This window comes from Physella acuta, unplaced genomic scaffold, assembly GCF_028476545.2.
Source record: "Physella acuta isolate Inbredline_101_S28 unplaced genomic scaffold, ASM2847654v3 ptg001122l, whole genome shotgun sequence".
NCBI lineage: Eukaryota > Metazoa > Mollusca > Gastropoda > Physidae > Physella > Physella acuta.
The window spans coordinates 311485-337400 of record NW_026732639.1 but is presented as its reverse complement, the minus strand read 5'-3'; the positions used below and the strand labels follow the sequence as shown (position 1 = coordinate 337400).

At 32.9% G+C, this 25916-nt stretch overlaps 1 protein-coding gene across 11 annotated transcripts in view; it reads right to left on the bottom strand.

Moving 5' to 3' along the window:
- The window catches only part of LOC131956016 (rho guanine nucleotide exchange factor 11), a 58501-nt gene that overhangs the window by 26443 nt on the left and 6142 nt on the right, over positions 1 to 25916 (bottom strand). For 4 of the 11 annotated variants that reach the window (XM_059320351.1, XM_059320350.1, XM_059320352.1 and 1 more), the window contains exons 2-16: positions 25468 to 25824; positions 21388 to 21560; positions 19732 to 19781; positions 16980 to 17037; positions 16148 to 16275; positions 15175 to 15384; positions 12543 to 12608; positions 10639 to 10827; positions 9216 to 9245; positions 5092 to 5214; positions 4143 to 4214; positions 3568 to 3639; positions 1542 to 1649; positions 1034 to 1138; positions 73 to 250 (exon numbers count right to left, since the gene is read on the bottom strand). In XM_059320351.1, coding sequence (XP_059176334.1) covers positions 73 to 250; positions 1034 to 1138; positions 1542 to 1649; positions 3568 to 3639; positions 4143 to 4214; positions 5092 to 5214; positions 9216 to 9245; positions 10639 to 10827; positions 12543 to 12608; positions 15175 to 15384; positions 16148 to 16275; positions 16980 to 17037; positions 19732 to 19781; positions 21388 to 21560; positions 25468 to 25640 — 1735 coding nt within the window. In that variant the 5' untranslated portion in view covers positions 25641 to 25824. Of the gene's footprint in view, positions 1 to 72; positions 251 to 1033; positions 1139 to 1541; positions 1650 to 3567; positions 3640 to 4142; positions 4215 to 5091; positions 5215 to 5537; positions 5686 to 9215; positions 9246 to 10638; positions 10828 to 12542; positions 12609 to 15174; positions 15385 to 16147; positions 16276 to 16979; positions 17038 to 19731; positions 19782 to 21387; positions 21561 to 25467; positions 25825 to 25916 lie in introns of those variants that run through there. The other 7 variants (XM_059320355.1, XM_059320356.1, XM_059320354.1 and 4 more) reach the window with 6 other exon arrangements.

Here is a 25916-nt window from a genome sequence, read left to right as displayed (position 1 = left end):
GCCTAATGTTATTTAAATACAAGGGCTCTTAAATTCTAGGCAGCCCCAACTGCTTTACAACATAAGCAATACCTAAGTCTTTTTTGCTCCTGAAGTCACTGAGTAGTTCATTGATTTCATTCTGTACCGAAAGTCTAGATGCTTGAAACATTGTCTTCAGAACAGACTCATTGTCTGTCTTTGTGGCACTTGTTGTTAAGATGTTGTCTATTTGACTAATGAGGTTGTCTTCAACTGATATGCACAGGGGCTAAAAAAGCATATACAGTTACAAATATTCAGTTTAAAACTTCTTTTTAATTTTAAGCCTAGGGTATCATATAGACCAACTAGTATTTCACAATCAATACGTCACAAAAAAATCATGAAGTTGGTTTAAACCAGGTATATATTTTACAATCAATATGTAACCCTAATCTTGGAGCATGTTGAAATCAGTTGGGTACAAGTTTTATATAAAAAAAAAAGATTAGCTGAATGACTATGTTTAAATCAGGTACATCTTCTATAAGGAATACTATAAGGAATACATTTCTAGAAATAGTGAATGTTAAAATCATGTACAAGTTTCAAAAGAAACTTGCTTCCAGAAATACTGAGTTAGTAAAAGCAGGTAAGTTGGACCAAGAAATAGCCAGATGTCAGCCAACAACTGGCTTTAAAATTTTAGATGCAGCTCTTTAACTTAGCTATAACATTTACTCTATTCCCCCCCCCCCCCCTTATTAATTTTTAAACGTTTAAGGGTATGGAAAGAAAATTAGCTACTGTGACAAGACAGTCACTATCGATATATATCGAGTTAACCTGTTTTAATGACTAAACCTTATGGAGGAATGTTGCTGCCGGCACTATACTCAGCTGCCTTTTTTTTTTCATTTAAATCTTGTATATATCATAGTTGGGCGTATTCAGATGTTCTACATACTCAAGCCAGCAAAGAACTGCTCAAGACTTCCTGGTAACTAATCTGGCCCTCTACCAATGAATCCCCTTTATTAAAAATTTCTACATAGTATAATGGACAACTTACTGCAGTTTGTGCAACAAAAGTTGAATAGATTTCATAAGCCCACTTTCTCAGTTCATTTTTACTGGCTGTGCTACGGCTAAACTGATCCGAAATTATATGAAAAAGCTGGAAAATAGAAAAAAATTACAGCATGATACAACAATCACTTTTATTTCAACCACAGCCAACATTATTCAAGTTGAAACATTTAAATTTGCCTTTCAGATAATACTATTTGTAAATTTCTCTTGAACTTAGAAAATCAAAAAGGGCAGTCTATTTTAAGTCAATGTAAAATTGATTTTTTAGCAAGTGACAGTTAACGTGTAATCATTTTCAAACAAATCTAAGAGGGTTATTTGCTCCAATCAATATATGAAGTAACGATTACTAATTTAAAATCTGCATTTGCTTCTATCTAAAATAAATAAAATACTTATGTTAATCAGTGAAGCAATTAATTATATAAGAAATGAATGAAATTTGAAATTTTTATAACATTTGAGTGTGAATTTGTAAATGGACTTACCACTGGAGAGGGATCACTGTTAGAGATAAGGTAGTTCAAAAATATGGCCATATGAGCTGGTTTAGACTCCAATAGTTTGATGTCTGCAAAAGGTCCTGGGTCATTGGCCTGTGGATGAGATAGTACAGGTTAGATAGAGGTATGAATGTTGCCACTGGATCATTGGTTTGTGGATTAGATCGTTGGATCCTGGGTTTGTAGATGGTCCTGAGTTTAGTTGCTGTTAAGCCAGTCTTTTATGTGCTGAAGAGACAATCAGCGAAAAAAAAAAAAAATCAGCCAGCCAATGTTTGCTGTAGTTGAGTTTTCAAAAAGCAAGGAACAAATGTGCCATGTCATGATTGTCAGATATAAAAAACAAAATGTCTTACTGGTATTACTTCATCACAAAAATTAAATGACAGAGAATGTTAAGCTTTTTTTTCATTTCCCTAAACAAATTGTTGTTTTCTTAAACTTTAATGTAAGTTAAAAAAAGGTCATTAACTGTATTTATTTAACATTATATTCCTTTTAAAATCCTACTGTATAACCCCAACTAGATGTTAGAAAGAATAAATTAAATTTTTTATTTTATATAAAGATGAGTTTGTATAGTAATATGTAGTTGGATAAGAAATATAAAAACCACTGACATATGGTATGCTATTATAAATGAATATAAATGTCTAATGATTAGACTACAGGGCAAGAGAATATATGAGTTTTTGTCTGCAGTATGTTAAGGCTAGATAGCGTACTGTGTTATAATGCCTGTTTGACTTGTCCCTTCCACATACCAGAGTATACACAGCAGCAGCTTTCATGCATGGCTTGTTGCTAATGATTTACAGGTGTGACACAATTGTTTGATAATATCTGATGCAAGGAATTTATTCATGTATGTTAACAATGCAGTCATTTTATACTGGCTGCACATAAGGGAACGAAGACTCTTCAACTATATTTTTGGTTATTGGTTACAATTAGTTGGAGAAGTAAATGATTGTTTACTATATATTTTTCTATGTATCTTTCTAGTGTTTGTAAATGTAAAATGTGATAGCTTTAATGAAAAGAGTTTAAGCTAACTGGATTATTTTATATAATGCTAATGTTAAAACTACTAAAAAAAAAAGCACTGACTGGTATAAAGTCGCTATGATATAGTTCAGCATTTGGAAACTTATTTCAGAAAATACTATGTTGAAACCTGACTCCATAAGCATGATAAACAATAGTGTTTGATCACCATACACAAAAAATATTCAAGTACTTCTAATATTCTTTCAAGTTTATACAGTTGTAAATAGCAGCTGTAGTTCAACTATCAATACAATAATTATAAAATTATAAAAAAAGAAAGAAATGTTTTCTTTAATTAGATTTATCTGTGTGTATTCCTAGTCTGTTTGTTAAAAGGTATAATTAAAAATTATTAGTAACTGATTATATGAATAATAATAATAATAAACACCTATCAGTTAGGGCATACTGTATAGTATAAGTTAAAAGAATGATTTAATAAGTAAACTGTTACACAAAGCTGGATTACAAGATGTGTGCTGCACCTGAAACTGTTAGAATGTACCTTAACAAAATATGTTAATGTGAATAACCCATAGCCTAGTGCAAGAGAAGAAACAATGATATAAGTACTTCTGGAAGATGGGCATAGCCCTCATTTGGCTAAATGCACATGCTGAAATTTCAAAATAACCAGACCTCTCAAAAAAAAATAATTTGGCATATAAATATTAAGATGTTTAAAAATGTGTATAAACATTTTTTAAATTTATTTATGTATATATATATAAAGTTAATTTTAAATACGATTTCTTTGGTTTTTTTTTATGAAAGTGGAAAAATTTAAGCAAAATTGATCGACAGTTGGAGCTGTTTTTGAAATTTCTGCTTTTCGGCTTTAACAATAAGGGATGACCCCATGGAAGTTGGGTGGAGAGCCACCAGAACGCTCTCAACTCCTTCCAAAAATAGAACTGTACAAGACTACTCTACGAAGCTGAGCTAGGAAAGCGGCAATAACCTCAGGGCTGGTGATCTTAACCAGGAAAGGGGACGTAGGCCTTCCTCCCACAATCAAGGGAAGCTCCAGCAACTGTAAACAAAGATACTCACAATAACTATGCTGGTCAGAGTGCACTATTTGTAAAGCTGCTAGATTAAATTTTTAGGCTATTTTTCAAACCAATGTAAAAAAAAACTATGGACTCTTCTGAAAAAAAAGGGGGTGTTAATTTGTTGATGGAAAGCAAATTATTACAAGTATTCTTATCATCAACGGTAATGCTAGCCCTAAACTATGTTATAACTTTCCTAGCAACACCATAACTTTATTAGAAGAAGTTCATTTTAAAACAATGGCTGAAAAACAGTAACTTTATTAGAAGTCCATTTTAAAACAATGGCTGAAAAACAGTAACTTTATTAGAAGAAGTCCATTTTCAAACAATGGCTGAAAAACAATCCAAAATATATAAAAATTCTCTTGAGTATGTTGCACTCTACTAGTTAACCAAATCTATTCTGTCTATAGGCAAAAAAACCCAGTGAGGATAGACAAGCTGAACAGGTTAAAGGAAAGGAGAAAAAAAAATCTACCTGGTCATCATCAGAGTGGACATCTTCATCATCTATTGTTATGATATCCTGACTTCCTGTCATCATGGAATCCTGCACCACCACAAAATAAAAAACAAAACACTTCTTTAAAGCTGCATACAGGAGAATACTCTAAAACTTTTCATGTTTGGCAGAAATTTAAAAAAAATTCAACCTTTTAAGTTGAGCAGTCAAGAAATGCATCAAGTTTCATTAGAACTTTACTTCACAACTATATCCTGTTCTTTTTTTTTTATTAAGCTCAACAAGTTTAATTATCAACTTACAAAACAATAAGCAAACCAAAGTTTATGTAAAGTTTTAAATATAAATATAAATTTTGATAAATATAATTTTTTAAAGTGATTTTTATTTCATTTTGTGCAGAGAAATAAAATTAATATTAAATTACATAAAATCGAAGCAGTTGTCCTTCAAATCAAAATTTTTAAAATAAAAAAAATAGTATTTAGACATGCGCAATGCTAAAGTGCTTTTTTGCAACTTGGTTTTCACTCTTTCAACTTGTCAAATAAACTGACATTATTTTCATTTCAAAAAAAAAAAAAAAATTTACATGTTGAATAACCAACAGAAAAGTATGTTGAACAACCAACAGAATAGTAAGATTAAAGTCCATTGACTTATTGAGCTAAAGCATTTTAGAGCTTAACAAAATTACTAGATTCTCTTGTTTAATTTTTTTTTTTCACCAACATTTCACCTCTTTCTACAAATGAGGAAAGACATTTAAACTTTTAAAAAAAATTTGGTGAGAAATTTCAAGCCATGAATTCGTTAAGCATCAGGTAACTTTACCTTCCAGCAAACTTTGAAAAAGACACTAATTAGTATATTACACGGTCTGCCTCAAAGTTTTTATTCTATGAATGAAGTGTACAAAGAGAGGAGCAGTAAAAAAAAAAAAAACTCCTGACATTTTACTTACCTCCATTTCCTGGCCATTGTGGCGGCTGTGTGGATCATTGGGTGTGGGGGAAATGCTGGGGCTGGTTTGTGGGGAGTCAGACATGCTACCAAGATCAGATGTTGTAGTTGGTACTGAAGAGGCCTAGAGAGAAAAAAAAGATAACACCATTTGTACATAAATACAGCACAGATAGATATCATAACGTTAACAATCAATCATGGAGCAGTTATTTCAAGCCTTGGTTTGTTTATAGATACACCACAAAGATCATGTTTATTAAGTTAACTAACAATGAGTGAACAATTGTTTCAAGCCTAGGTCGTTAGCTGTTTGCAAGCAATGTGTTGTATAATGAATGCAAGTACAAAACTATGATTCATTAGTTAGCTAAGGACCTACATATAATAGGATTACACAACTACACTTCCTATTAAATAAGTTAACTATCTACTGCTAATCTTCACCTTCTTAAGAAGCTTTTGAAAAACAGATTTCTCCATAATAAATCCACATTTGAAATATGTGTATATCAAAACATGTGAAGTACACAGTGTATAACCAGCTTTTAGAGAACACAGAACAGACAAGTTTAGTGGACTGCACACTAGAACTTTGGCCTACAAACACACTAGGTGTGGCACTCATGTGCTGACATATGTAGTAAACCAGGTCAACACATCTACCAGATGATGCATAGGGTACAGAGTGATCTTAAGCCAATGATCTTATGATGAAACTTGGCCCACATGTCCTTGCAACCAGTCCATACACTTATTCATCCAATACATCTTATTTGGGTTTTTGGTTTTGTGAAGTGTTATGTTTATGTATGGTTGTGTGTGGATGTGCTTGTGTATGTGTATGAATGTTTATTCGTAGAAATAAAAACAGGTGATGATGATTACATTACACAAACCAAAAGGAAATTAAATATTCCAATATATATATATATATATATATATATATATATATATATATATATATATATATATATATATACTAGCTGCATCCCGTGCTCCGCCACGGTAAATCTTTTTTAAATGTACCAACTTGGGAACAGAACAGAACAAAACTAAACACAACACAAACGAACGCAAAAAAAAAAAAAAAAAAAAAAAAACCAAAAAACAAACATAACACTCATAACATAAACACAATTTAATTGTAATCATTAAGGCATATTGCTCACAGTCTAGCCCGTAGCGCCAAATCGCGCCCTTTCCGGTGATTTGCGCCCCCCTCAAACTTTCGATTTGCACCCCTGTCCCCCCGCCCTAAAACTTTCGATTTCCACCCCCCCCCCCTCGCGCAATTTTTTCCAACCCACTTTGGCGCCCCCTAAGGTCGGCACCCGGGGACATATGCCCCCCCCCCCCTCGCTACGCCTCTCCTATAAAACCCGAAAGATAGAATAATAATTAGAAAACTGTATAAATAATAGGCAGTATCTATAATATCCGTGTTTTACCTACAATATTTCACTTTATCCATTCACGCACTTTTTTTCCAGTACTTTAAATTTTAAAAATTTACAATAGAGTTTCATAACTAAAACCATTGCGCACCTAATGAACGTGATGACGCGTCTATAATAGTTGATTAAAAATTATAAGTAATAAACAGTAAGGCCTACATTCAGTGAAAAAAATAAATAAAAGATTGCCTTTTATCAATCCTGCTAATTATAATTTTCTAACAATAATTTCCTCTTACACATCCGAATAATTTGCATTCACATTTTGCTAATTATATTATTGCAACACTAATTCCTTCTATGACGAACGTATATTTGCATTCACATTTTTTATTAGCGTGAGTTTAATGTATTTTTAAATTACCTCCTTTGTCAAAATTAGAAAAAAAGAATTAAATTAATTTGATTTTTCTACCGTACTGTTATTATGTTATTAAAATGTATCCACTTTTTCTAGGAATATTAACGAAAACTATATTTGACATTGATCCTTTTAATATGTTTTAGCAATGTGCGTGTATTTAATATTTTCTTGACGTTATGCGAAAGAGTAAAAACCGTGGCAATTATAAAATAGCTTAATGCCGCTATATAAACAAACCCTACTCTATTACTTATAATAAGACACTGCGGTGCACTGAAAAGCACAGCATGGTGCGAATGTTTACTTTTATGGTTCCAAAAGCTATAGCGATGACGGACGGACGGACGGAAGGAAGGAAGGACAGACACAGCCCGCTTATATTATAGATATATATATATATATATATATATATATATATATATATAAGCTAATTTTTTATTTGCTAAGATTTAAATCTAGTAATATTCAGCCTTAGTTAATTACTACCAGATATCAGTTGTGTATTAATTGAACTTAAAATGGGTATCCCCAAGCAGAGCTTATCAAACTGGTTAATAAAAGCTATAAAATAATGTGTTTATATAAATAAATGAACATTTAAATTAGAATACAAGTCCCTAAACATATCCTTAGCCTAAGATTTCCCTACTATTAAGAGGCTAATGTTAATTTATTTATATTTACTTCAAGAGTTTTGCTCGCCATATTTAAATCATCATTTAATCAAAGATATTCAATAACTTCCTCCCTATGTAAACTGAAGTACCTTTCAGCCAATTAAAGAAAGAAAATAATAAACACAGGCATATCCAGCCAGCATGACATTCTGTGTGCACTAGATCAACAAGACCAAGAAAAACATTACTTTATTATCTTAATTACTGGTGAATTTTTTTTTCTACATCAATTAATAGGCATAGGGTTCCAACATATTTAGTTTCATTTTGCCAATTAGGCAACCATGAGTTGAAGTAATGATTTCGTGTTTTCAATTCTCTTTTTAATTATACCAGGACCATTCTACCCATCAATATATATTTGCTGGGAGATATAGGCTGCTTTACTTGTATGTTGCCTTTCCCAGTCTGGTATGAGAAAATAACTAGATCTAGTATGTTTCAGTCACTGTAGAAAAAAAAAACCAGCTTAATAGGATATGCCTGTAATCCTTTAATAACCATGTCAGTGCGCAAAATATTTGAAGTGAAAATGTTGTGTAAAAATATAAAAAAAAATTATTTGGTGAATTTTAAAAAAAAAAGCTTAAAATAAAATGTGACTGTTTCAAGTGGGATTAATAGGAAGAGAAGGTGGATGTGCAAGATGGTTTTTTAAAGAAAAGTGTAATGTGTAAAAACAATTTTTGATGAATATGTGATTGCATAAGATTTTTTAAAGAAGCAAAAAGGGTTGTACAAAATGAGCATTAAAAGATGTGAATGTATAAAGCGAGTGTACCAAAGAAAATAAAGAGAATATGGACGATATGTAAGATGAGTGTATAAAAGTATAAACGAGAATGTGGATGTCGGATGAGTGTAAAAGAGAATGTGGATATGTAAGATGAGTGTATAAAAGAGAACTTTGGCTGTGCCAGACAACTGTATACCAGAGAATGTGGATGAATAAGACAAGTGTATAAAAGAGAATGTGTAGGTGTCAGTGACGTGTGCATAAGAGAATGTAGATATACACCTTGTTGCTATTCCCCACGTGTGAGAAGATTGAGTGTGTAGGATACTGGAGCTTTGTTTAGCTTTAAAACAGATATTCATGCAACAATAAAACCCAAACATCAGAAGGCAACTTCAACATGCACTGAACAAAAAAAAAATTAAATGTTAACAAGTCCCTAAGGCACTCACAAAACATGGTTAACTTTCTCAAAACATGCAATATTTGTATTTAGCCCGAAACAAATCTTGCTATAACTATAACTGGTTATTAACGGCATTGTTGTAATTCAAAGGTCATGCAAGGACACCAGGTTTACCAAGTAACCAGAACCAATACCCTTAACTAAAAAAAGAGTAAGATTTTTTCTTCTACACAATAGCCAAATCATCCCCTTTAACCAACTCTTTTCTTTTCCATTTAATGTGTATCTTTTAAACTGCTTAAACTTAAAGCTACTTTGTTTAATTCTTGAAATATGAGCCAAAATATAAATTTTAAAAAAAAAAAAAAAAACCAACCAAACCAACAAATACATAAAGAAAATTTCAAATGTTTTTAAAATTTGGAATATAAAACAAGAGAAAATAAAACAACAATGAAAAAAAGATGTTAATAGGTAAAGATTACCCTTTTCAGATGATAAAAACGTTTCTTGGCCTGGGAAATCAGAAGTTAAACTAAGGACAAGTAGTACTAACAAAAAACAGTTCGACAAGTATTTAAAATGTGGATTTATAGTGGGAAATTTTAAGTACAGAAACTCTGAAAATAAAGATTTTGTGTATACCTGTTGTTTAAGAACTTTTGTTTATAAATACAGCATAAATGAGTAATTTTAAAAAAATTGTTTATTGGGCTATTTCATTATATTTCACGATTTTTTTTTTTGCAAACATTTTAAATTGTCAGAATTGATAGTTTAGAACAAATGTAGTATTGATCTGTAAACTTCTAAACTCACAAAGCAATTTAATTTAGCAGTAGTATTGTATCAATGTATAAAGGGAGCAAAATTCAACTTTCACAAATGTTTTTATTTCAGGAAAAAAAAAATACTGTACTATTTTTTTTATATCCAATAAAGAATTCTAATCAAAACTTAATTAAAAAGTGGAATTCTTTAAGATAAATCTAGCCATTTAAAACTGTAAACAGACAAGCTGTAGCTATTTCATTAGTGAATCAACCATTTACAAGGATTGTGTGAAGTGATGCACATGGGAGTGAATATTTAGACGCCAATGAAAAAGATACATTTTTTATACACATTTCCTAGGTAATTCTGTTTGGTGATAAACTGAATTAACTAGAGCTACACTCTGACTTTGTGTGCTGTTTTATTTTTAAACTTTAATTCTTTTTAAATTTATTTTTATTTTAAAACTTATAAAATTTATTTGAGTTTTTAATTTTTGCAAAAGTTTGGCTTAGTTCAACTTTTAATGTGTGGGCACTTAAAGCAAAGTAATAATGAACTTCCTTAATGAATGGAACTAATTAGTAAATAGAGAACTACCTGTGTGTACAAAATTACTGTAAATATTCATTAACTATCACAGATGTTAGAATAATAGCTGAATTATTACTTTAATAATACACTTGACATGAACAGTAATATGTTTGAAAACCTTTACATTGAATTTAGGAATGTATATATAAACATGCATATCTAATAAATGTATAGTCAAAAAGGAAGGTTATGTGGGAAGCTGGTATATGGATATATATTTCTTTTCAATGGTTTTAAATTTTAAGCATGCAAAAATGCACCAAGCAGTTTCTACACTATTCTTATGTCAAGCAGAGAAATCCAGGAATAGTATGACAAGGTGTCGATTATATGTTGCTAACTGATGCAGCAATTTCCACTATGCACATAAGTACATACAGATGCATTCATATTGCTTTTGGTCTTGGGAATGATCATATATATTTATATATCTACTAACATTGTTGAGGCCAGACCAGTGCTATTTTTAATTAACCCATAACCTGTTAATATGATAAATTCAAAATACAGAGAATATATATCTACAAGATATTTTACTACCTCAGAATCATTGGTGCCTTGAAAACCAACGTAGAATGTGGACGTGGTTTTGACTTTTCTGGTTGCAGCATCGGACTTGGACCGTGCCACTGGGCGAATCTCAGACTGACCGGTGTCCATTGACTTATAGTTCAACATGGGGACAGAACTCTGCTTTGTATGTTTAATGTTGGATGGGGAACTGGACATCTGTATGCAGAAGAAGTAACACAGTAACCTACTTATTCCATTGGTCAGGTGGACCCATGTGACAGCCAATCAAAAGATTGACAACAGAAGGAGAACACGTATGATTGAAGAAAACAAAAAAGTGTCCAATATTTAAACCTAGTTGTAAATGCAAGTCCCTGATTCAGTCAAGTGGGAACATTAAATTAGATGGTATTGTATGAAAGTGGACTTAGTAGGACCAACAAGGAGTGTGGGCAACTAAACTGGTTGGCACCATTGAATGGTGGAAGACTAAACTGGTTGGCACCATAAGATAGTGGACAACTAAACTGGTTGGAACCATAAGATAGTGGACAACTAAACTGGTTGGCACCATAAGATAGTGAAAACCTAAACTGGTTGGCACCATAAGATAGTGGACAATTAAACTGGTTGGAACCATAAGATAGTGGACAACTAAACTGGTTGGAACCATAAGATAGTGAACAACTAAACTGGTTGGAACCATAAGATAGTGGACAACTAAACTGGTTGGCACTATTGAATGGTGGAAGACTAAACTGGTTGGTACCATAAGATAGTGGAAACCTAAACTGGTTGGAACCAAAAGAAAGTGGGCAGCTAAACTGGTAAGCAATGTAAGATAGTGGACAGCTAAACTGGTTGGAACCATAAGATAGTGGACAACTAAACTGGTTGGCACCATAAGATAGTGGACAATTAAACTGGTTGGAACCATAAGATAGTGGACAATTAAACTGGTTGGAACCATAAGATAGTGGACAACTAAACTGGTTGGCATCAAAAGATAGTGGACAACTAAACTGGTTGGCAACATAAGAAAGAGGACAACTACACTGTTGGGCACCAAAAGATAGTGGACAACTAAACTGGTTGGCACCATTGAATGGTGGAAGACTAAACTGGTTGGCACCAAAAGATAGAGAAAACCTAAACTGGTTGGAACCATAAGATAGTGGACAACTAAACTGGTTAAAAGTAAGTGGACAACTAAACTGGTTGGAACTAAAAGTAAGTGGACAACTAAACTGGTTGGAACCAAAAGAAAGTGGGCAGCTAAACAGGTTGGCACCACAATTACAGTTGACCATAGAACCTGTAATTCTCTAACAAACTGGTTAATCAATAGGCTAACTAATCAATAAGGGAACTAAAACTATACTGCACAACTTAAAGAAACACATTACATCTGTAATACGTTGGTCTATATTTGAAACGCGTCAAAGATTATTCATCTTTCTGTATCCCATAGAGTATGATTCCCATAACTTTAAACAGATGAAATATTTAGTGTGTAAAGCAAATGGAATGCAATTCCAGAAAAGAATAGACTTGAATATTAAAAACAGGCAGAAATATAATATAGCAGTCCAAGAATAACAATAGTGCTAATAGACAGATGACAGTAAAGAGATTTAAATGATTTAGGAAACAGCTGATTAAAGATTTTCTTTAAATAAACTATTGATTAATAAGTACATCTATAGTAGGGGAATAACTAACTAGTAAAGTTTTTAGTACAATTTCTAGCTTCTACAAATTAGTATTTACATCAGGGATACCATTATTAGGATAATGCTCACTTCTAAATGTTAGTAATATGCAAAAAAAAAAAAAAAATTCTGCTTAAGTCTAGCAATGATTATCTGCATTAAAGGCAAAAATTGAGGAAATCTAAATTAGCAGTGGCTTTAAAAACAAACTTTACGTACCCAAGGGTGATCCGCACCGTGTTCTATGTCAGAAAAGCGATTGGACATTGGTACCAGACCAGATGGCTGAGAAGAAAAAAGTTTTTCTATTAAAAAGTGTATTCTGTGTGATCAAAATAATCAACATAAATCCAGCATTTAAAAAAAAAATACACCTACTTCAAAAAAGTGTTAAACTGACAGCAACAGGAAGTTTATCCTCGTTAGAAAGAAATCTTAAGAGCTAAATAATTTAAGCCAACACATGGCATGACTGTAAAGGTACACACGTCACTTCAACACACTCAAATTGTTCCCCCAAGTTAAATACAGCAACACGGGCAAGATTGCACTTATAACAACAAAATATGTGGCTTTAATTAGAAATGTTAGTGACGTATTTCACAGCTATTAGCTTTTTTAAAAGAGACAAAAATACACTGCAGACCAATCAAACAATATACTGGCCTATCAACAAACTAGAAACAAATATACTGGCCCACCAAGGGATATACACAAAATATACTGGCCCACCAATGGACTAGATTAGATGGTAAATATAATGGCTCACCAATGATTAGTTAGCAAATATACTGGCCCACCAATGGACTAGAAACAAATATATTCACTGGCCCACCAATGTACTATATTTACTGGCCCACCAATGTACTAGTTACCAAATATATTGACTGGCCCACCAATGTACTAGTTACCAAATATATTGACTGGCCCTCCAATGTACTAGTTACCAAATATAATGACTGGCTAACCAATGTACTAGTTACCAAATATATTGACTGGCCCATCAATGTACTAGTTACCAAATATATTGACTGGCCCACCAATGTACTAGTTACCAAATAAATTGACTGGCCTACCAATGTACTAGTTACCAAATATATTGACTGGCCTACCAATGTACTAGTTACCAAATATATTGACTGGCCTACCAATGTACTAGTTACCAAATATATTGACTGGCCTACCAATGGCTATAAACAAATATATTGACTGGCCTACCAATGGGCTATAAACAAATATATTGACTGGCCCACCAATGTACTAGTTACCAAATATATATTGACTGGCCCACCAATGTACCAGTTACCAAATATATTGACTGGCCCACCAATGAACTATAAACAAATAAATTGACTGGCCCACCAATGTACTAGTTACCAAATAAATTGACTGGCCCACCAATGTACTAGTTACCAAATATATTGACTGGCCCACCAATGTACTATAAACAAATATATTGACTGGCCAACCAATGTACTAGTTACCAAATCTATTGACTGGCCCACCAATGTACCAGTTACCAAATATATTGACTGGCCCACCAATGTACTATAAACAAATATATTGACTGGCCCACCAATGTATTAGTTACCAAATATATTGACTGGCCACCAATGGACTACAAATATATTGACTGGCCCACCAATGTACTAGTTACCAAATATATTGACTGGCCCACCAATGTACTATAAACAAATATATTGACTGGCCCACCAATGTACTAGTTACCAAATATATTGACTGGCCACCAATGGACTACAAACAAATATATTGACTGGCCCACCAATGTACTAGTTACCAAATATATTGACTGGCCTACCAATGGACTAGATACCAAATATATTGACTGGCCCACCAATGTACTAGTTACCAAATATATTGACTGTCCCACCAATGTACTAGTTACCAAATATATTGACTGGCCCACATGTGTACTAGTTACCAAATATATAGACTGGCCTACCAATGGACTAGATACCAAATATATTGACTGGCCCACCAATGTACTAGTTACCAAATATATTGACTGGCCCACCAATGTACTAGTTACCAAATAAATTGACTGGCCCACCAATGTACTAGTTACCAAATAAATTGACTGGCCCACCAATGTACTAGTTACCAAATAAATTGACTGGCCCACCAATGTACTAGTTACCAAATATATTGACTGGCCTACCAATGTACTAGTTACCAAATATATTGACTGTCCCACCAATGTACTAGTTACCAAATATATTGACTGGCCCACCACTGTACTAGTTACCAAATATATTAACTGTCCCACCAATGTACTAGTTACCAAATATATTGACTGGCCTACCAATGTACTAGTTACCAAATAAATTGACTGGCCTACCAATGTACTAGTTACTAAATATATTGACTGGCCCACCAATGGACTAGAAACAAATATATTGACTGGCCCACCAATGGACTAGAAACAAATATATTGACTGGCCTACCAATGGGCTATAAACAAATATATTGACTGGCCCACCAATGTACTAGTTACTAAATATATTGACTGGCCCACCAATGGACTAGAAACAAATATATTGACTGGCCCACCAATGGACTAGAAAGAAATATATTGACTGGCCTACCAATGGGCTATAAACAAATATATTGACTGGCTTACCAATGGACTAGATACCAAATATACTGGCCCACCAATAGACTAGATACCAAACATATATTGACTGGCCCACCAATGCCACATTAAAGTGTCTCCCAAGTCCACTACAACAACTGCTCAAGCCAAATCATAAAAAGAATTAAGCAGAAGATGCAGAAAGATTTGTAGAAGATTTGACTTCTACTCTTACATCAAACTGCTAATCTCACTTACTGTAGTGGCCTCATCCCCTCCTGTCAATTGTTTTAATTGATTCTCAAGTGTCTTGACTGTCCTCTCTTTCTCTAAAAGCAGAGAATGCAGTTTCTCTGAAGGTTTGCTAACATACTGTCTTTGCAGTTTATCAAAATCTTCCTTGGCTGTCTCAAACATAGCCCTTGTCATTGATATTTTCTGCTGTTTTACTTCCCTATCCTTATCAGGCTGTAGAAAAAAAAAAAAAAAAATCATTGAATAACACTTTTTAACACATAGTAATCAGCAAATTTATTGTGACAAGGATTATTAAACCATATAAAGACATAAAATGATTGTCAATAAGGCTCATACAACGCGAAGTGGTACAAAGACAGCTGCTCTCCCCTTATTCATACAATTCTCTTGTTGAGAGTTACTAATGTTCCACCCTAACTAAGTTTATTAAAATTTCAAATTATGTGATCACTAAAACTCATGTATATTACACATACACATAATCTTGTAGCTTTAAAGATATCCATAGAGAAAAGTATTTATCTATACACTTTATATATATTTGTTTGCTGACCACAATCTGTGACAATGTACAGGCGATTATCATTAAACATACACACTTGCACTGTCTAACAATCAGGTCCTTAAAGCTAAAGGGCAATTAACAAAGTATTGATTTGTGTTGCATAGCTGAGTAATTATGTTGAAAAAAATCTATCTAGATGTTTAAATCCAGCAAGCTTCTGTAAATAAATATTGTTCTTAAAGTGTATATTTATTCTGCTGCTTTCATTTGGAACTAGATTTGAGAATACATAAAGCATTAGACACTTTAAAGAAATGATGGAAAAAAAAAGATATTTATAGGAGAGCTGATAATTCCTTTAAAATTTTGTTTAAAAAAATAAATGTATAATAATCATTAGTTTAAAATTTGAACTGAAATAAAAATGAAGGTTCCAGTTTTAAAGGAAATCCCAATGCTTTCACTTACATCTACTGGTTGAGGCGCTGTCACACGTGACTTGGCAGGATCTGGATTGGAAGGCGTGGCGGAGTTTAACAACACGGGCCCACTAGGATGGGGTTTGCCTAGCAAGGTCAAGGCTACGTACGAACCAGCTATGAAGAAAAATGAATGTGGGTTGAATGTTTAATTATCCAGTCAACAACTAAAAGAAAACCAATACCTAATGCACAGTACATCAGCTCAATTTTTATTCTACTTACCCAGTATGACACATTCGTCAACAACTTAAGTCGATAACATTCAAGAATGTAACAGCACCTTTAGTATTCTAAACCAACAACACTAGTTACCATATCAAGTAATGGTATACTGTAATACTTTACTAAATGCAATTGATTGTGCAAGATGGATAAGATGTCATTATAAAACAACAACACTCTGAATTCAGCAATTGGGTTCTAAAGTGAACAGAAGCTTGACATAAAATCTATAACCACAACAGCTAACAGCTGATACAGCTACCAGGCACCAAAGTGTTAATGCCAGCCAGTGAGCTACCAATTGACTGGCACCTTATTGATTTTTTTATTATTACAAAAAACACATGGCTTAGATGGTCACTATGGCAATTGGCTTTTTTTTCTTTATAAACATGATTGAAACCAAAAATTATCAATAAAACCTCCCTAGTTAAAAAACTAGCTGTAGAAAGTTTATATTTTTTTTTAACTATTAGTAATTGAAATATCAGTTATGATGGAATCATAAATCTCCCAGAACTGCATTCGGAATGTAAACCTTGTTATAATCATAGGTGGGTGTACCAGACGACGTAGGTGAAAAAAAATGTACTTACACTTAATTAGTTTGACTACATCCAAATGGTTTCTGCTGGTGACCAGAGTGCCATTAACCTGTTAAAACAACAGTGGGTTAATTAAGTCTGAGCAGGTCTAAGGTATAATTATACAGTGGCAATGCCAATGTTATTGTATGGAGTGTTATGATAAAACTATCAAGCCATCTTCATGTCAGAAACAGAGATATTATTTCATCATCTTTTCTCGTTTGTACCCATGACACACGGAGCAGATACAGTAAAGTTCATCTGTTTCAATAAGCTCGGAAAACAAGGGTGTAGTGTGGTCATCACTATGCCCAGCCAGAGCTTTTGTTTCCCAATGTGAGTCAGGTATTATTTACAGGGATGTGACCAGACCAGGAAAAAAAATTAGGAAATTTTCTTCGGCCAAGAACTCAATATGTTTTATCTATTTTTTTTTATCGCAGTTAAAGCAGTCTCACGCCATTACTGTTCTAATTTATCGTTTAATATAGCTAATATTATAAATAAAAGAAGTTTATGTTACTCTATATTGACATTGAAAGTCTTGGCTAATTGCAATTTAATGTTTAACTTATAAACAACTTTTTTTAAAAAAATTACATTGTTACAAAAGTGGCAAATAAGTTCAACATTTAGTTAATTTAAAGTGTACTAATCTAGTCTAGTTACACTTTTGTTTTCAATTTTAAATTATGCCTTATATTCTTTTAAAGATTGGCATGGTAAAAATGTTAGTCTTCAACTGTAAAATGCCTAGATTCAGATTAATTGTAATTTGAAAGTTTTGGGTTCAGGTGTTGGAAAATGAAATTGACCAGATTAGCTGAAATTAGAATGTGATATGTGAACCAAACGTGGTTATTTTTGTTTTTGGAATGGCTGTAAATTGTTTGATGTCATCCATAAATGACGTCACGTTTTTTTTACGATTTTTACCTCCCCTCTCCTCTCCATCACAAAAGACAGACCCCCCCCCCTAAAATGACGTCACACCTCAGCCAACAACCGCCCCCCCCCCCTCCTCAAAATTGAATTTGAATTTTTTTTTTAAATTTAAACATCGATTTTTTTTTCTAAAATATTGACTGAGCTCAACCAACATAGGGTATTTTAATTAATTTATATTACAATTTTAAAAAGTTTTATAAAACGCGCAATAGCGGCTAAAATTCAGTTTCTAACATAACTTTTTTTAAATAAAAAAATATGACGTCACAATATCTGACCCCCTCCCCCTCATTAGCCTACACATTTACAAAATTACGGACCCCCCCCCCCCCCCGAGTGTGACGTTATTTATGGAAGACCCCTTATTAAAAACAGTCCATATTGTATTTTTTTTTTCTTCTGAGTCACGTTGAGTTCAGTTTTTTTTTTTTTAATCTGTAGGCCTATAGCATATGTATTGCAGGAACAGCTATTTGAAATTACTGTGACGTCATTTTAATTTTTTTCCCCACAAGCAGTACCACTCACGTACTTAGAGGTCAAGCTGAGGTCACAAGAGCCACGGTTGCTACAGAGGGGGGGGGGGGGGGGGGGGGGGGTTAGTCTAGTCTTCATAATCACCTTTTGCAAGGATTTTAATATTAATTTTAGATAGCTAAATAAAATAAAATCAGAGACTGTAGATTTGGGTGGGTTAAAATACAGAAAGGTAAATTAGGCTATATCGATAGCTAGAATACCAGGCTTGTGAGATTCGAGTTTCATTTGAAGAAAGGCATTATTTTAGATTACTTTTCCCGCGTTTTTAATAAATATTCAACTGATATCAGCGGAAAATTTGGACCAAAAATTTGCGTTCTGAAAAAAACTGAAATTCTGAATCTTGACCTAGATCAATATTTCATCTTAATCTAGCATCGTCAGACCTAGCGCAATCGTCTAATTAAAAAGAAATGTGCATATTTGACCTAAGTACTGTAATTATCCATTTAAAAACGAATATATGGAATGCGCAAGTCGGCCGCTTCCGTAGATGTCATTTTCGTTGTTTTTTTTCCTAATTTTTAAAAACTTTGGCAAAAATCGAAGATCGGCGGAAAAATTCGGCAAAAATTAAATCAGCGGAGGAAAATTGCAGCTGAAACGGAAAAATCGGATTTCCGCTAAAATTCGGAAAAGTCACATCCCTGTATTTACTAATATATAACATTAACTATACTATGTTGACATTGTCATATTAGGATTTCACTACAGTAGACCAAGATATCTTCAGTGTACTAAATCACTTCCACAAGATGTGATTACTCTGGTGTACGGCAAACAGTTTGCACATAAACTGCGATTCCTCTGATGTACTAAAACATTTTCACATATGACGATTCCACTACAATTTCAATCAGGCCTGCCATGATTCCTTATGTACAAAATCAGTTTCTTAATACTATGATTCCTCTCATCATCATCATTATCCCCATTCCTATGCACCCCTTGTGGAGCATAGGGATACAACCACATCTCTCTATTATTGAACAATTTCTTTAAGTTGGCGCCATGACAATCTGCCTGCTTGTGCTTCACTGACTGATCTGTGCTAACTTGCAGTATATATCTTAGGCTGTTTTGTATCTTCTCTTACTTGAAGTATAATTCTTAGGTCTATAAACTTTGTTAAATAGTTCATAAGCTGTGTTATGTATGCCCTTAAATATAATTCTAAGACTGATCTGTATGCTCTTACTTGCAATACAATTGAAATACTACTGCAGGAAAGATTACAAATGTCTAGCTAAGTTCAATTTACAATTCTGCCTACCTTGACTATTCTATCACCATGCTGAACACCAGCTTTTGATGCCGCTCCGTCTGAAAACACATGCCAAATAATAAACATTGAGATAAAGAATGAAGACAAGCATAAAAGCAACAAACTAAAAAAAACAGTAGAACACAATTCTGCCAATCACAGTTGGGATAATATTCATTCAGTTGGACAAGATTTTAGGAATTAATAAATTTAAAGATAATATCTCAGAAGAAATAAACAGATTTTTTTATTGCACAGTCAACCACAAGTAAAGGTCATAGAAGAGCATAGAATCTATTTATAAATATGTAAAACAAAAATTGAATGGGTATTTGCCAAATGAACATGGCTGTATCCTCTTCACAAATAAATAATTTTCATTTTTAAATATGCCAAAGACAATTCTGGTATAAATGAGAGAAACAAGCAAGATTTAACCACTAGAACTACCCCACTATGCCAACAAACAATGAGGCTGTTGAAACTGTGTGGGCAGTACACAAGTTAAAATAACAAACAACCAACAGCAAACAGTAGTATCACCCAGGAGCAAATGTTGACTAAAGGTAAGGTAGCTCAGTTCAACACAGGCTTCCCCCATATGATCAACTCAAAACAAAACAGCTTGGACAAAAGTTAATTTTAATTTTGAGAGGTTTTGGGTATCAATCAAAGTTTCATGAAAAAAGTCTATGTTGGTAGAATGGATTTCAGAATGGTCTCTATAGGAATATATAAAAATGTAAAAACTCCATGAAAAATAAAACTAGAAATTAATGACCAATGATAAAAAAGCGAAAATAGTATAATCAAGAATTACAAATGCTTGTGGTAGTTAGTTAGCAGCTCCTACTAAAGATTACAAATAATGATGTACTAAACTAGCAGCTATAACTTTCAAAATAAAAAACTGCAAGAATATGCCTCTCTTTATAAACCCCTAGACTGATCTCATACCAGTAATCTGACAGTCGTACATTTTCACAAACAACATTGTAGGTTGTTTGTTCCTTTCATGTGTGTTCATGTTTCAAGTTGTTTTTTAATAAACTAACGCTCTGCACAATAGCTAAGAGACATAAGAAGCAAGGATACTGCCAACAAAATCCAACAACAGCATAAACTGCACTTCTCTGTTCTTTTCAAAGCTGTTCCTAGTTGCTTTTCAAAGTCACAAAATGTTTTATTTACCATCAAGTCAACAGGTGATTAATCACTATGCCAACAAGGTGAGAGCTAACACAACTAACGAGCATGTATTTTTATACAGTAGCAGAGGAAGTTATCAGAAGCAATTACACAGGCTGTAGAAGATGTGTTTCACTATTTAGAAAACCCACCTGCCATTCAAAATAGAAGAAAGATGAGAATGAACTAACTATTGTAACACTGAACTGTCAACAAAATCAACTAAGTTTTTAAAATCTATACCCAGACAAGGAAACAAAAGATAAAGACAGCATTATTTAACTAATCTCATTATAATTAACATACCCTAAACAGAAGAGCATATCATTTTGAAAGTACCTATCAGACCACATTAGTCAAGTATAGTGTTACAGTGAGATTTAGCTTTCGGGGCAGAGATAGGGTGGAAATACTAACAAAAACATATTCTTTAATATATATTCTGTACAAACACATTTTCTTACTACCAAAACTAACCTGCTTTGACAGATGCAACAAAGACTGGGTTATCACCACTGACTGTAAATCCATAGCCTTTTTCATCCCTCTGAATGATTACACATCTCTGTACAAGGTTAGCACCAGTGGAGTCTGGCGGCACTGCAGTAGGAGTGGAGGGTTCATCTCCTCGTGACACAATGCTAGTGAGCCTAGAAAATAAATGACTTGTTTCAACAATCAGGAATGCAGTATAGAGAGAAAAGGAAGATAATTGTAAGGCAAGACAATTTTTCTTAAGGTTCATTTCTCTGACTATACCTAACTTTTAACAGTAAATTTAGTTTAGAATTTTAGTAAGATCACGCTTACAGTACAGATAATTTTTTTTAAATGGATCAAAGCAAACAGTTTTCCAATTTATTGTAGCATACAAATAAATATGTAAATGTGCCAAAAAGAAATACACCAAAAATACTAGCATAAACAGTACATAAATATGATTATGGTAGTACAGTAATATCTGAGAAACTAATAAAAAGCAGGAAGTCAAGTAACTAAAGGTATTGTAAATATTCTTACTGAAAGAAAGACAGTGTAAAAAAAAACAATTATAATCCAATTTTATATTGTCAAACCACCCATGGGTTTACAGCTATGTTGTCATAGATAACCTACAATTAAAAAAACAACTACCTAGCCTGAAATTACTAAACACCTAACAGAGGTCAGATTGTTAAGCACCAATGAGTAAATATGGCATTTTTTAGATGTTAACAACACAATGTAAGATAACAGTTAATGACTGTTAATTTTAGCAACCATAAATGAATGTAAAATCCCTTGAAATATAAATAATTAGCATCATGTTGTTACAAAAATATCAAAATTAATTCTTTTAAATAAATGATTTAAAACCTAAAAATTAGGCAATGGTAGTGGGATACTTCAAATCAACTGTGCCATTATCCTTACACATCCTAATTTTTAAAAAACTGTCAATTTTGTATTAGACAAAACAGGAAATGATTATGTGTAAGTTTCAAAAAACTCAGAAGTTTAAATACATTTTATGTATCTTCTTGTGATGCAGATTACTGTAAAAGTACTGAAACAAGATATTTTAGCCACTTGAGTCAGAACAGGCTTTAATTTTGGTAGACAAACAAAGCAACAAGTGTTTGTAAACTTTGTCACAATCTGTGACAACTTAATATAGAATAGGCAAGACCAAAGACATTTCTATTAATAATTCACCCCACTGGTCCAGACCAGGCTTGATTTTTGTTATTTTTCTGTTTATAACATTTTTTTTAATTTAAAAGAAGTAAAGTAACAAATTTGTGTTAAATCTGCTGTCTAATCATCATACTGACAAGCAAGTATACATACATTCATTTAAGGATAATAAAAGTAAATCAACGTATCTTATTTAAGCTTTTTTTTTAATGCAACAGATTTTTTCAAACAAAAACAAACAACAAATTTCTAGCAACAAAAAAGTTTTTAGGTAAAACCACAACAAATTTTTCCTCTTAGTCACAAGGAAATAGGACGCTTCACCAGGGGTAATTAAGATATGTAGTCTACTGGATTGTAAATTTAATAAACAAGCAAGTCCCCATTAATCAACAAGCGTTTCCCCAAATAAGCCAACAATTTATACTAAGAGCTCTGGTATATGTAATGAGTATATTAGAACACACCTTTCCTCCACACTGACATTAATTCCTCTATAAGTTAGTTGGTTGGCAAATATAAATAGCATTTAGACCAAAGTCATGACTGTTCTTTCAGCTTTGAGTCTAACATACAACCATATGATTGTAGTGACAATGCAGTGTAATTTCTAATTACTTTTTCCAGATAGAGTACTTCAGTTACAGACAGTCAGAAATGACTTAAAATAAAGACGTGTATCTTCACAAATCAGCAGAAGCATGTAATTGGTAGTTATAAAATCCAAATTTTAGAATACCACTTGTCAACAACTATTGAAGGTGAAAACAGAGACTGTGCAAATGTATACAGTAGGTTAAAACCATTAGTTATTCATACAAGTCCCAGTGGCATCGCTACTGAAGGTGAAAACAGGTTTAAACAGATAGTGTTCCTTATTTAGAATACTGCTTAGAGACAGCTGTGGATGGTGAGAGTAGATACTTCTTCAAAATTTTATTTGTAAGAAATATGATGAATCTCAACACATCTCTTACACTAAAATAATAGACAACGGATGCCGCTTATTACATAAGAAATAATCCTAAACTGCCACAAGAAATGATCCTAAACACAATTTATAAAAATAAACTATGTTTCAATTTTTAAAATATATCATTATGTAAAATACTCTTATGTAGTCATTCCTAAAATATGGAAGGTGAGATAAGACTGTTGTGTGCTGCTGTGTGGGTAAGATTTAAATTTAGTCCATATAGATTGGTTGGTCTAATTATAGTTATGTAATAATCACACACAGCTTACAAATGTGTTCATACTGTGTTGATGACATCTCTTCCAGATAGACATAACACATTTAGAATCTAGATTACAATAGTTATTAAGATGGTCTAATTAAAAGATAACACTGATAATGCAGTCAATCTTGATTACAAAGAAATTAAGTGAAATTTGAACAAGTGAAATTAAATTAGATAAGCAGGAATAATCTCAAAATGTAATGTACAAAAAAACGTATCCCTTGCTACTAGCATTTAAAAGTGTTTACAACTGCTAAATGAAAATAGAATTTCTGTCAACCCATTAACCCTCCCACCAGTACCCAACCAACTACATTAACACAGCTGACAAACCAAGGCTAACTATGTAGGTACAAACAACATGTTGCCCTACTTGGTAGCATCTGACTTTGTAAATTCTAATTACTATACTGTCAAACCAATAGTCACTATCAATAGCCACTCTAAATATAGTTACTGTAAAAGCAGTAATTTGTACATGAAAACCTGCAGTAGGAGATAGAGACAGCTACTACATAAAAAACTGTACAATCAGGTAGTCAAACAGACTAATACTAATATACAGTAAATACAGTAGCTACTTCATCAAAGAATGCAGTAGCAGGTAGCCAAACAAACTGTTACTATACAGTCAATACAGTAGCTACTACATCAAAGACTGCAGTAGCAGGTAGCCACATCTACTACTACATCAAAACCTGCAGTGGCAGGTAGCTACAGCTACCACATTAAAGTCTACAGTAGCAGGTAGCCAAACAGACAACTTTTACTATACAGTATTACAGTAGCTACATCAAAACCTGCAGTGGCAGGTAGCTACAGCTACTACATCAAAACCTGCAGTACCAGGTAGCCACAGCTACTACATTAAAGCCTACAGTAGCAGGTAGCCATAGTTACTACATCAAAGCCTGCCATAGCAGGTAGTCACAGCTAACAATAATTACCAGAAGTTACTATACAAATGCCGGCAGGTAACCAGTAAATCTAGTTGCTACAATATTAAAGCCTAAAATACCAGGTAGACATACTATTTCTTTATTTTTCTTATACAAAGCTATAGTGAACAACATCTAGTGCATCTAGTTTACAAAACAACTGTTTTCACTGAACAACAACAAAGTCCAAGGCTTAATCAATAACTTTAAGTTATTCCACAAGCTAAAATTCTCATTTACATATTCACTGTGTTACTTGCAAGCTTTCTTTTTATTTTAAACTGAAACATCAAAGCTAAATTTTTAACAGCAATTATGTTTTTAAAGAATGAAATGTTTTGAAAATATTTTTTTTAAGTTTTTAAATCTAATATTAATACAGTTGTAAAATATTGATATCAACTAGAACTAGAATCTACATTGAATATAAATACTGAAAAAATTTAATATAACAAAAATTCTGTATACATTTTAAAAAGCGATTGAGAACAGAAGCATGATGACACTTAAGTAATACCAAGGAAAATAAAAAAATGGGGGCTCTTCTATGCGTGAAACAAATAGTAACTGCCCGTAACAGCATGAAAGAGGCAAGCATAATAATGGTCGTGTTAGCTTCAGTGAAGGCGATGAAACTACACATCTACAGTTAAGCAAAGCTTGTTAGTTGTGTCTTCCCAAACAATAAAGGTGCCACCTACCGATGCTTTAAATGTCTGAGATTTTCTCCTTTATCACGAAGACTGATGGAGTGATCTGCTTTACCACCATCTAATCCTTTTGTCATATGCTCTTCTTTATTAACATGCCCTTTGCTTAAATTTTCTTTAGATCCAAAAAGATCCATAGAACGCCATTTTCTATTTAGAGGCATCTCAGTTGCTCCAGTGGTTTGATGCCAAATAGAAAAATTCTAAAACTTAACAACTGCCAGTGCCACTAGGTAACGGCACTTTTTAAATGTCCATTCTCAAAGTGAATAAATTTACTGACTAGGACAGTCAATGAAAATGAAATCCAATCTTCAACTTAATCCATGTAGTGATCATATTCATGTCCTTTATAATTATAAAGAAAAAAAATGATGTATCATATGCTCCAAGAAGTTACAGTAGCCTACTTTAGGAGGAACATTTTTTCAGTGAAGAGA